This window comes from Sabethes cyaneus, chromosome 1 (genome assembly GCF_943734655.1).
Source record: "Sabethes cyaneus chromosome 1, idSabCyanKW18_F2, whole genome shotgun sequence".
In the NCBI taxonomy this organism is placed as follows: domain Eukaryota; kingdom Metazoa; phylum Arthropoda; class Insecta; order Diptera; family Culicidae; genus Sabethes; species Sabethes cyaneus.
Window position 1 is genome coordinate 167,988,745 of NC_071353.1, and position 12,815 is coordinate 168,001,559.

Consider the following 12,815-nt stretch of genomic DNA (forward strand, 5'->3'; position numbering starts at 1 on the left):
GGTCTATCAAATCATATATCATGCGCAGAAACGGCATATACATGCAAAAGTGGAGGCGATATACATGATTTAGTTCTTCAGAATAATTGAAATGCCGACAAAACAAAACAGTTTTTACGACTGAGCCGATTGACTGGATTGCATTTCGACACAGTTACGATAATATTTCTACTTTACCTTTCGCCTTTCCCCATGTGGTAAATGGCAAGTGTCAAAAATTGCATACAGAGCAGGCTATTTATAACTAAATATTCGCCCTGAAAGTTAATGAGACAAAAAAGTAAAAGCTTTGCTGAAAGCTTTTTTTTTCATAAGCTTCCACCAAGATATTATCGACCTGTCACAATATTTAACTTTTTTGTCTATATCATTTAAAACAAAGCTGTACTCACCTGGTTTAGAACCAAGAACCACCCGTACCGCAGTATTTGTTCATTACCTTTAAGCTACTGGTACATCAGTACCTCAACGATATTTTTGCACATCTTAAACTGAAGTTAGCATGCATGTAAGCAATGAGATCTTATCTGATGCATTGAACATGTAAGTACGGATTTGATTTATTCTCATCCGACATACGAGTTTGTGTCAATTATGACTGAATTACAGTGTCGTAAATAAGTTTGCATTTGATCGCTAATTTTAATAATAATGCTGACTTCATGGAATGATATGCAGCACCTTTGTTAGCATTCCGTGGTACAGATTGTTCTAAATATACATTAGAATACGTTATATGTATATTCATATTTGATTACATGGAGATAATATTATTAAAGCTCAAGTACAAAAATGTTGTCTGTTATTTCAGAAGCTCTTAAAAAGAAATTGGGTTATTTAAAATAGAATGCTGAACATTTAGATGCTTTAGGACAGCTCAAAATTGCTTACAACAATAAGCATCAAACATTATTTTTTACTGTACCAGTTTAATGCTGAATGTCTTTTTCCAATTCCACTTAACATTTGCATTTCTTCTGAAAAGCCATAAGATGCACTGATATTAAGGCATTTAGATTAGCGGAATGGATCATAATCTAGACTTGCCCAGCTCTGAGAAATACTCTCCTTGGTAAATTTTAAGATTTCCGTTCGTTCATTTACCTATCAGAGAAATATCTAAAAAATTATGAATTTCTATTTTTAACATTTTTAATTTTTAAAACGTTACGTTACGTGATTTTAATACGCCAAAACACAATCAAACTCCTCAAAGAGTGCTTTTTCAAAAAGATCTTTTATTGTCTTGTCAGTACGACTTAATCATTATATGCTTGCTGCTGATTATTTAGGCGGGCTTATTTGAATTTGAATAGTTAAAAAGGTAATTGTAAAAGTTTTTCAAACCAGATAATAGTTTTTTGAATATTCCGCCGCAATAAAAATAAGTTCAATTTTAACAAAAGAAATAAATAAATATTTAAATTTAAAATAAAAGCGAAGAAACCGTTAATTTTTTTGGTTGACAAATCTGCATTAGGAACGTATCCTTGAAATCTCTCTATTTTCTTGTTTTTGTTGTAAAGAAATAACAACAAATTTGAACGTGTTTTGATGCAAATCATATTTTAATGCACCTAGAATCTTATGATTATCACTGCTTGCATATAAATCTAAAACGATGTCATATAAGACATTTTGCAAAACATAATCCGATGAAAACTATAATTAAATACGGTTACATCTTCATGATAGCCATTGTTGGTAACTAAATCTAAGAAATCGTCATATGCGATATTCGCTAAGCATAACCCGATTATCTTTCAACCTATTTACGATTTTTATTAATAATTCGTATATCAATCATCGTGTGCATTACATACGATGAAATTTACACAATGTGCTTACAACATGTGCACATTTATACGAGTCCGATGTGATATCCATTTATATAAGATTAAATCTCAACATGAATATACGATATCTGGTTTGCTGGGAAATGTCTAACGGTATTTAATAACTGACCGCGTGTGATTTCGCACGAATCGAAACAGTGATCGCACCGCATGCCTCGGTGGACCCAGATCAATTCCTTTCTACTAACAATAACCCCTTCCTGTGACACTTGTGGATGATGTAGAGAATTCCTCGGTCTCTAGTAGCAGCAAGTGTCGGACTAACATTTCTTTCCCTCCCAAATTGACTTGCATGGGCGTGGCCAGCTTTGCTATTGATCATCACAAAGAATTAGATCACCAAAAAATGTACACTGAGAATGATCTGCTACTCCCAAGCATCATTCTGATGGTTCTTTGTGCAATCTCAGCTGATCTAGATCAATCGCGGGCAACTCACGGGCGTTCAAACTATGCTGTGCTATGCTATGCTGTATGAGTATCTTCCAATGCACACCTGTTTTTGACGACAAATTTAAGTGCTATCAATTCGTATCTATTTATTATTTGCATCTACACTATTTGCAAGGTATTCTCGATTCTTTAAACGTTTATGAGCACCAATTCTCGATTCTTAACATGATTCATTCTTAGATTGTATAAAAATGTAAAAAATCGCCTTCAACAAAATGCTTTGCGCTTGGTTTGTACCCACAACCTTTTGGGGTGAGCGTAAATGTGTTATAAAAATGTTATTTTAGATACTTCAAGTATGTCAGATCACAGAACATACTATACTTGTTCTATCATTCAACAGAATTTATTTTTTTTAACGGTTTTTTATAATCGACGGAGGGAACGGTAGAATAAAGTAATGAAACAAAAGTGTTGATAGTATCTCAGGGAAGACAAGGGGCAGGAAGAAAAGAGCGGGAAGTTAAGCAAGGGAGAGTCGTTGAAGCAACGCTTATTAAGTTTGTATAACATTCCTCTATACCCAAGCTGAGAGATCCGCGGATCGATCTAAGGTATAATGGGAGCCAACAGCCAATTATAACCGGATTCGAATCCAATTTTTCTCCCAGGCTCTATCGACAGCACATATTCGTGAGCCTTTGAAGTTTGAATAATATTTGCGATAAGTTGCTTGATGCCGGTTCCTTAATGGATCTACGGTTCGTACTATTCCCGTAGTATTAGAAACTTGATCTTGATTTAAAATTCTATACGCCATATGAAACTAGTTGGAACCATTTTGATAAGAAATTATAATTATTCTATGTCACGCTTGTTGAGCCGGTTGTTGGTTCGATCAAAATTCAGAATTTTAAAGCTGGTCAAATTAGATTGGACTGGCTTGTTTGTGTCCCATGGAAATGTAGAACAGAGTTTGTATTCAATTGGAATCTTATGTAATTGGCATAATTTTAGTATTATTAAATACGAATAACGACCAGCAAAAGCAGAGTAATCATCCAATTGAAACGGAAATCCTCTCTCACTGAAGTGAATTATCATTTAGATTGTTTTTTTTCTGCAACTTAACCTTGAAACCCGAACAAAGCTGCACGTAGAAACGTACAAAAACTTGCTCCATTTAGGTACGTTTCGTTACATTCAAAAGTCAAAAAACTGTATGTTGCCAAGTTGCCTGTGCTGTGCTGTGCTTGGTTTGCGTTCAAACCATGACGGACGGCGTCATTCACGTCTTCTTCTTCACCACCACCACCTTTTCTAACAAACGCGAATAGTCAACAACGCGGACTAATTTTTGCATTCTCTCCCCGAAACCGAAACGAAACGCGAAACAGACCGTTTTTTGAATTTGAACAACAAAAAAAACTCGCACGAAATGAAACTAAATACATACAGCCGGAGCCGAGTGCAATCATCTTTCCCCATCCAAGAGCACACGGATTATAACAATTGAACGTGCGAAGGAAAATCGCTTGCGGAGTGAGACCAGTGCTGCTGGTGGGGCAAGCTCCTCCCGTACGTATGCGTTGCTGCGTATGAATAAAATATTAAAATGAAGCAATTAAAAAGTATAAATGCCGCCTTGAGCGACGAATGCAAACGGCGAACGGCAAACGACCGCGAATCAGGCTAAACTCCGGCCGCCAGCACCAGCAGCAGTGCAGTGTATGACAATTAATCGTCGTAACCGGGAGGGATCCATTCCATGGTTAAACGATTCCGATTTGGTGCCATTCTGTCGTCGTGGTCGGAGCCGGAGCCGAAGGAGCGAAGCGAAGTGACAGGAATGATTTTATCGATTCGCAAAACCATTTGGAACAATTGGTGCTAAATGGAGCAACTTCATCTGTTCCTTTTAATCTCCCCAAATGGGGGGTTGTTGAGTCACCAAGACAAAATAAAAAAAAAATTAGCTAATAAAAGTATGGCTGCCATTCCGCTGCGCGGAATTAAGACGGATTCCGCTTTTCAAGCTGCAGCAGTGTGGTTTGTTTGCTATCTGATTTACTGTGTGATTCACAGGAGGGAAGGGTTAACGTGTGGAACGAACCAATTCAAGGCGTGAAGCAAATTTGTTGCGCTTTGGTGTGCGGGTCGTTAATCAGCGACTCCCGCGTTTTGCATGCGAATTTGTTGCTTTCTCCTTAAAAAAGAAACCGGTATGAGTGTTGTAATTTTTTTTCGTCAAAATACGTAGGATTAACGATTTTCTTCGATCTTTTGTCAAACAATCGCCCAGAAAAGCGAAACCAAAAGATTATTACTTTAGAGTAATTATTTTGATTAATGAATAAAATTTCATGTCATGTTGAGGGTTATACACTGCTCAGAAACTCATGACAGTCCTATGCTATTTTTCACCACCTTCGAGATAAGCCAAGGCCGAGCCAGCGCACTACAGAGAGAAAAAAAGACGAAGAAAGCCGCTGGGAGGCCATCCTGAAATTGTTATGAAGCTGCTGTAAAACTGTTCAGAAACGTCTGGGAAACTGCTAAAAATATTTAAAACTACTCAGAAATTGTTTTGAAATGGCACTGAAATAAGCCTGTAACTTTTCTAAGACTGCACAATAAATTAAATCAGACACTGCCTTGAAACTACTCTGGAACTGCTTATGAATTGATCTGAAATCTTTTTCAAAGTGGCCAACAACTGGCTCTTAGCAGAAACTAAATTTGTCTGCTTAGAAACTGTCCTAAAATTGCTCTGAAGTTTCTGTATAACTGCTCAAAAACCTCTCAAAAATGTGTTCAAACTACTCTTACTATGCTTAGAAGCTGCTCTGAAATTATTCTGAAGTTGCGCTGAAACCGCTGTGAAACTGATCAAAAACTTCTTGAAAACTGCTCCAAAGCTGCTGTAAAGTTATTCAAGAACATGTTCAAAACTGTTTGAAATGTCTTGAAGTTGCCTTGAAACTGCTTCGAAACTGATCTGAAGTTCTGAAGTTGAAGTTCCGTAACTGCTGTAAAATTGTCCCGAAACTGTTCTGAAACTACTCTGAAATGTACCTGAAATTGTTATGAAACCTCGCTAGAACTGCTCAACAACTGCCCAAGTAGCACAATATAGGTCCATTTAGTTAAAGCAACCGGATTACGACTGAAATTAGTCATATTTCGGTTACCGCAACAACTTTGTTACAACCGTGCTAGTAGGGTGTCTTGAAACTGATTTGAAACTGCTATGAAACTCGTCTGAAACTACTCTAGAACTGCTCTGAAGCTGCTTTTAAATCGATCTGAAACTGTTTTCAAGCTGCAAGCTGTCTAAACCTGTCTATTAGAATTTATTCTAAACTCACTTAAATACTGTTTTAGAATTGCTCAAAAGCTGCTGTTAAATGCTCAATAACCACTCAGAAAATGATTTAAAACTGCTCTTAACAGGTGCTTTGAATCGTTCTGAACTCCCTCTGAAGCTGCTCTGAGGTTGTCCGAAAGTGCTCAGAAACTATTTCGAAATTGCTCAGAAGCTGCCTTAGAACTGCACGGAAACTGTTCAAAAACAGCCTTGAAACTTATAAATTGCGCAAAAACTTCTCGGAAACTGCAATGAGACGGTTTGGAGATGGCTCAAAACTGCTCAAAAATTGTTCCAGAAATTTCCCTGAAGCTACTCTGAAACTGCTCTAAAAACTATTTCAAAGTTACTCTGAATCTATCTTTAAACTGCTAAGAAACTGTTTTTAAATTGCTCTGGAACTACTATGAAACTGTTTAAAAACTTTTATAAAGCTTGTCGAAAACTGCTTTAAAGCAGTTCAAGAACACATTCAAAATTATTCCGGAACTGATTAGAAACTGTTTCAAAACTGCAGAGAAACTGCCGGACAGTGCCCTGATATTTTTCTTCCACAATTTGTTCTAAACCTGCTTATAAACTGTCCCAGAATTACTCTAAATAAAACTGCTGGGAAGATGCTTAAAACCTCTCGGGAAATGTTTTAAAACTGCCCCTGCTGAAATTGCTCTTTACCATGCTTAGAAACTACTCTGAAATTGTTTTGAAGTTCCTTCGAAACCGGTGAAATGAAACTGTTCTGAAACTACTTTCAAGCCGTTTAGTAACTGCCTTGCAATTGCTCTAAAGTTCGTCCGAAACTTCTGTGAAACTGCTTTGAACTGCTCAGAAAAAGCTGGAATCAGCCGGAAACTTTTTTCAAAACCGTGGCCGTTAAACTACGCTGAAATTTATCTAAAACTGCTCAGAAAGTATTCCAAAACCGTCTTAGAATTGCACGAAAACTAAACGTAAATTGCTCTGAAACTGCTCTGTAATTGCTCAGAAACGTTTCTAAAACTGCTCTGAAACAGCTATGAAACAATTTTTTTTTCTAAAACTGCCCTGAAACTACTAAACCGAAAATTCTTTGAAACAGTCCCAAAACTGCCCTGTAATTTGTCTGAAAATTGCTCTAAAACTGCTTCGGCAGTGTTCAGTACAGACAGACAGACAGAGCCTCTAACGGGCAACATTGTAAAAACGATGCTATCATGACAATTTTTTCATGAAAGTACACTCAAAAGAACCTTAAGATTTGACTTTCATGAATAATAATTTTCTAGACGAGCGTGCCGGGTAAGAAATGCCTGCCTTAATTTTCACGTAGAATTACATCTTACCGCAGGGTGTCAATCCAAAATTTGGATTCAAGGCAGCGCACAGTGGGCAAAATTGACCGAAAAAACGGAACTTTTTGTTGTCGCTGTTTTTCACGAGAAATCGATTGGTGATGGTATTAACGCACAGAAACGACGGGAAGTAGCCCATTTTGCCCCATCCCCCCATTTTCTAATAGTTTGGAAAGAATCATACACACTACATACACACTTGGGCACACTAAGCGCCCAATAAAAAAATATGGGTCTAAAATTTTCTATCTTGGAACAAACACGCCAAATTTGAACGAAAGCGGAGCACTTTCATATTTGCTCCTTTTCCTATCAAGACATTCTCAGATTTCTGTAAAAGTTGTAGGGTAAAACAAGGCAAAACATTCCTTTACATGACATTTTAGTGAAAAATTTGATCATTCTGATCATTTGATCTTCTGACTTTTTCAACCTTCCCAACAAGCATGCCTTCTTGAAAATCTCTGGTAAAAGTATCGAATTGGCATTTTAGTTTGCCTGTGGTACAAAAACCTTGAGCAAAATAGGGCAAAACAAACTACTTATCTTGCATTAAAATAAAATTGTTCATATACCTTTTTTCCTAACATTCTTCTTCTTTTCTAACCATAGAATTTCAAATTAGAGAAAGTTTGCGTCTGATTCTTTCCAAACTATTAGAAAATAGGGGTGAATGGGGCAAAATGGGCTACTTCCCGTCATTTCCGCGCATTGAGACCATCACCAATCGATTTCTCGTGATTTTTTACATAAGAAAAGTCACTGTTTACCTATCAAAAACAGCGGCAACAAAAAGTTCCGTTTTACCTTTGTTTTCGGTCGATTCTGCCCACGGTGTAGCGTCACAAAAGAATGAAAGATTTTGAACGCTAATATCTCTTCCAATTTAGAACGAATTTCGACGGTTCGGATTCATAAAAGATGCAGCAATTGTATGGCTTTCTTGAAAAGATTGTTTTCTAATCGCTACTTAGTAAAAATCAGTAGAAACTTTCAAGTTAAAATTTTCCCATACATTTTCATTCACCAAGCTTAAGGTTGTGACTGCTGCTGCTTCAAGACAGAGAAGCAGAATAAACTTGTGGCGGTTACGTAGTCCTGCCTTCTTGTCATGTAAAGACTATTGAAATGACATAAAAAGAAAAGCAAAGCCATTGTCGTCATATCGAATCGCTACTCGACTTCCGAGCTAATTACAGTAACTTTCTGTTTCGTTCTAAGTTATGACCCCACCAGTGGTAAACCGACTTAGATATTGTTGTTTGAAAATTTATTGTGCACACTTCAATTTCGATCCTGTTTTTTTTGTTTGCTACACAACAAAGCAAATCCAAGGTGCTACATTCCGCTAATGAAACTTGACCTTCTGTTTTTATACGACAGACTTCGCAGCCAGCTGTTAAGAGTGCAGGACAATTGAGGGCTAGTGCAACGATTCTATTCACTCTCTCAGCCTCTCCTAATCGGGATTCGAACTTGCGGCGTCTGGCTTATTGGATCAGTGCCGTGTTTCGAGACCAATTAAGAGGCTCAGGCTTTTTGCTTGATAGATAATGCTGCAAACAGAGGCGACATATGAAGTCATGGACTGGTTAATGTAAATCATATTTCGTGCCTTGACGGTTGCAGCCGCGGAATGAGAGAGCAGACTAGAGCGAATGTGTTCTGATGGCGAAGAATGGCAAGGACATGGCATCTGCACGACAGGCTTGCTTTTTGATAATTGTTAGTGCGGACAAATGCATGCTAAATATAGTATTATTTGAATTTTGGAGAAGCAAAGCAAAGCCTAGGTGCTACGTAACTTCTGAATAGAATTACCTACCATTGCCGAAGGTGGTCTACTGCAAGCCGTTCTGTTCCCTTGCCAAAGAAAAACGAGAAAAAAGCTTACTAAATTCGTAACAGTTTCATCAATTACTGAAAAGCGTCCTTTTAAGGGCGAACACATTCTTATATGAAGATGTAAAAGACTTTATTTACACTACTGGTCGGAATTAAACTGCGACATTATGGACTAGTAGTTTTTGTTAAAGCATAAAACAGTCGGTGTCACTAAAATAATTTTATCTTGTGTTGTTTTGAATGCATTTGTGCGATGAATTAGTTAGTGTTCAATTCCAGTCGGTTTCAATTGATACGCTTGTCCTTATAGCTGATAATTTTTCAACGTAACAATTATCCAAAGCGGCATTGTACTGTGACAGCATTCGAATTGCCCTTGGGGGTACGACCTAGCAGTAATAATAGTATTGAGGCAAATTAACAATCAACGAGAAAATAGTAAAATCCCATTTAACACGTTCGTAAATAAATATTCCAATCAACTTCGAAGCGGAGACATTGCTCAATGAATTTCAATTATTTCAACAAAGGATATAGAAATTTATTTGTACTAAATGATTGAAAATAATACAAATTGATACAAATATATCATGAATCTATTGAAGATTGACTGAGTTATTAGCATTTACAGTTACATGTTATTAGTTCTAAACATGACACTTTTCAAGAAAGATTTTTTGGAAACCCTATCTAGCCAAACTATGCCGTAAGACGTAGTCGTACGTCAAAATGTTAGAGGGATTTCTAAGAAGCTTCAAATTGATTGATTTTCTGTAAGATTTTCGAAGAAAAATTGTTTAGATCAACCCCCAATTCGCGCTATTTAAACAGTTCTTTTCGGTGTGTCGAAAAAAAAAAACATTCTCATTCTCATCCTACCCACATCGTCGAACGAAAATGTTATTTATCTTTCGGCTCAGCACGCAAAACTTGCCTTACCGGTTAACTGGCTGTTTGTTAGTAGTCTTTGCAACCAAACCAACGTGTGTGTAGGAGGGCCTCTTAATGATTCAACCAGACGCAAAAGCGACGACTTCCTCCTTTACCAGCACCGCATTTGCGTGCAAGGCGATGCACGAATTTTGCTGCTGCTTCGTGCTGTTTGGCCTCCCGACCCCCAAACAGTTTTTTCCGTTCTTCGCCTACCACTCACACCGAGATTTGCCTCATGCCTCAGGGAACGGGCGGACGGCATAGTTTGTCGGATATAGAGCAACGCATCTGTTTTGACTCGACAATTTACTGCATTCCTCCCCGCGAGCATTGCTATAAATTTGAACACAACAATCGTTGCGAAACGAAGGTGAAATTACAATAACTTAGTCACTGTCACAATCTGTCGTAATAGAATGTGGATACGGTTACAACTTTCTATACAAATATTGCTCTTTTTTGTACAGATTTTCCACGAAAAAAAACGACCCAATCTAATCCATTTCTTTTTGGTATCTTTTACACAGATCGTAAATTTCTTCGTATGTCAGAGCATCCAAATCGTCAGAACGGGAAGTGTGTGTTGTCGCAGCAGAATCAGTACTTCCTGAACCGTCATCAGCAACATCCGCCGCCGCCGCCATCGGCTGTCCTAGCTAGCAGTCATAATAATCATCCGCAACGGCGCTATCATCAGCAGCAATTATCCCAGCAACAACTGTCCCAGCAGAATTCACCCAATCGTCGTCCATTGGCTTCCAATGTAAACTTCTGGTCTAATAACATCAACAATAACAATAGCAACAATAGCAACTGTAACCTTAACGGTAATGCACTGCACACAACTCCGACAGGACCGGGCACTGCAGCGCTCGGTTGTTTCTTTGGAGAAGACCAACAACACCAACGGCAGAACGCCGGCGATGCTGATCTAAGCGACGGTAATCTAAAATCCAATGTACAGATTGTGCTGGACAATATCAATCGAAACTATCATGCCCTGCGGGGGCAAATATTGAGCAATCATCATCAGCAGCAGCAGCTGGTGGTAAATAATAGTAACAAAACAAACAATAATAACTTCGGCAACGAGGGCGGCTTCGGCAGCCAGGCCAATAATCTAGTGCTACTGCAGCGCTTGCAGAGTGTCAGTCAGCAGTTGAAGAAGGGCGCGAAGATGGCCAGTCCCGATTCGGACACTAACTGTAATCCTTATCTACCGGCACCACCGTCGTTGCCGCTGAGCTGCTCGATCGCTTCGTCACAGGATTTCAGCCATGACTATTCGGACTATCAGTGGTTCATGGATTACGGGTAAATTAGAACAAAAACTGTTTTTAGATCGTTTAAGTCTCATATTTTCTAATTTTCTTAGGAGCTACCGGGACGGGGTTACACACCAGAGCATCCTGTCGGCGTTGTCCGCCTCCTACAACGGGATCGGTGAGCTGTCCTACTATGAGGACCTCGCTAAAAACATTGACGCCAATTTGGCCGAAGTGGACATGGAAAATTTCCATGCTGAGGACATCCACTCGCTGCTGACCACGTTGCCGACGATGTGCAGCGAAAGTGCTGAGCTGCGTCGCGCAGCAAGGAACAACAATCGGGGTGAACTGATGATGATGATGAACGGTTCCGGAGGAGCGGCGGATGGCACTGGGACGGGTGCGGCGGCAGCCGATATGGACAATTCCATCTGCAAATCGGAGCTGCTGTTTTCACCGGTCCGGGAGTCGCACATCAGTGTGGACTCGCTGGACATGGACGGGTATCCGGATGAGGACGATATCATATTGACTTGCCAGGCGAATAAAAATAACTACACGATTGCGTTCGAGCAAAGTTTGCTGTATTCCGACGAAAGTTTTTACGGTAAGAGTTGAGTATCTAACCGTGTGGGGATGAAAAGTTAAACAGAATTTGGGGTTTTTGCTTCACAGATGGACCGGAGAACTATGGCAAATACAAGCAGATGAATTTGCTAAATAATTTGGACCATATCATTCGGAAGAAGGCACAGGAAACAACAATGTCCGTTTCGGAAGTGGGCTATACCACCTGGAGTAAGCTCCGTAAAAATGGACCCAATCAAAGGTAAGTTTGTTTTAGAATATATTCGGTTCGTTGAAAGCAAATTTTAGGGAGAAAAGGGAGATAACGGGTTATGGGATTGTTCTTACGTTTGGCACAAAATCAATATATGAAACGAAATGAAAGTTATAGATTTTGCCTTTATGACTTACAAGATAAAGAAAAGATTTATTGTAAATGCGTGCAACTCGCATTTGCAGATGTTTCTAGCTCAAGTGTCGTAAAACGAAGAAAAATAGAGCGACAAAGTCGTAATGCAGTTTCATTCATTTGATGTCATCGCTAAAAACAATTTCAGTATATTGCTTCCATACAATTGTATAACCTTCTGAACTTCTTCAAAGGTAGAACATTGATTGCTCGCTCTTTGAGTTACATTTTTGTCCAGAAGCACAGTGCAGTGGTCGTGCCATCTGGTGTTTAACGCTTTTTACACCGGCTTCCCATAACCCACCCAAGTTTGGCGGCTCACGATAACGTTTGATTCGGAGCGGGCGGCCTACGTAAAAAAAGGTACTGCGAACAATCGGGAAAATTCAATTCGGAACATTCGCCGTGGATGAGGGCGACGAAATAAGAACCTGGAATGGATGTTTGGTACCTGGACTTGCAGTGGACGGCAAGGTCCAATTGTACCAGAACGGTAGGGCAACCAACTTTGCAGTGATGGAAAGAACTGCACACTGACAAGAACGATAACAGCCAGTGATGCATCAACTTTGCACCTTCTCGAGGCCTGGCGATTGGAAGTACCTTCTTCGCCCGCAAAGACATCCACAAAGCTACCAAAGGATATCACTGGCCAACGAACATTAAACATTGTTTTTCTCGAAAATCATCAACATACGATCCTTCGAAGAGCGCTTATCGACTAGGATCAATGCCTAGTAGCAGTACATGTGGCGACAAGGCCGCTCTTCTCGGGTGTTAAACATTCGACGATTATTTTGGAAAGGGTGGAAGTGTCTGATGAGGAGAATGGTCGCATCCACGCTC

General features: G+C 39.2%; 1 protein-coding gene across 6 annotated transcripts in view; it reads left to right on the plus strand.

Moving 5' to 3' along the window:
* Positions 1-12,815, plus strand: part of LOC128732848 (uncharacterized protein DDB_G0283357) — a 126,222-nt gene that overhangs the window by 95,354 nt on the left and 18,053 nt on the right. For all 6 annotated transcript variants that reach the window (XM_053826261.1, XM_053826262.1, XM_053826256.1 and 3 more), the window contains exons 3-5: positions 10,253-11,039; positions 11,101-11,600; positions 11,669-11,822. In XM_053826261.1, coding sequence (XP_053682236.1) covers positions 10,270-11,039; positions 11,101-11,600; positions 11,669-11,822 — 1,424 coding nt within the window. In that variant the 5' untranslated portion in view covers positions 10,253-10,269. The remainder of the gene's footprint in view (positions 1-10,252; positions 11,040-11,100; positions 11,601-11,668; positions 11,823-12,815) is intronic.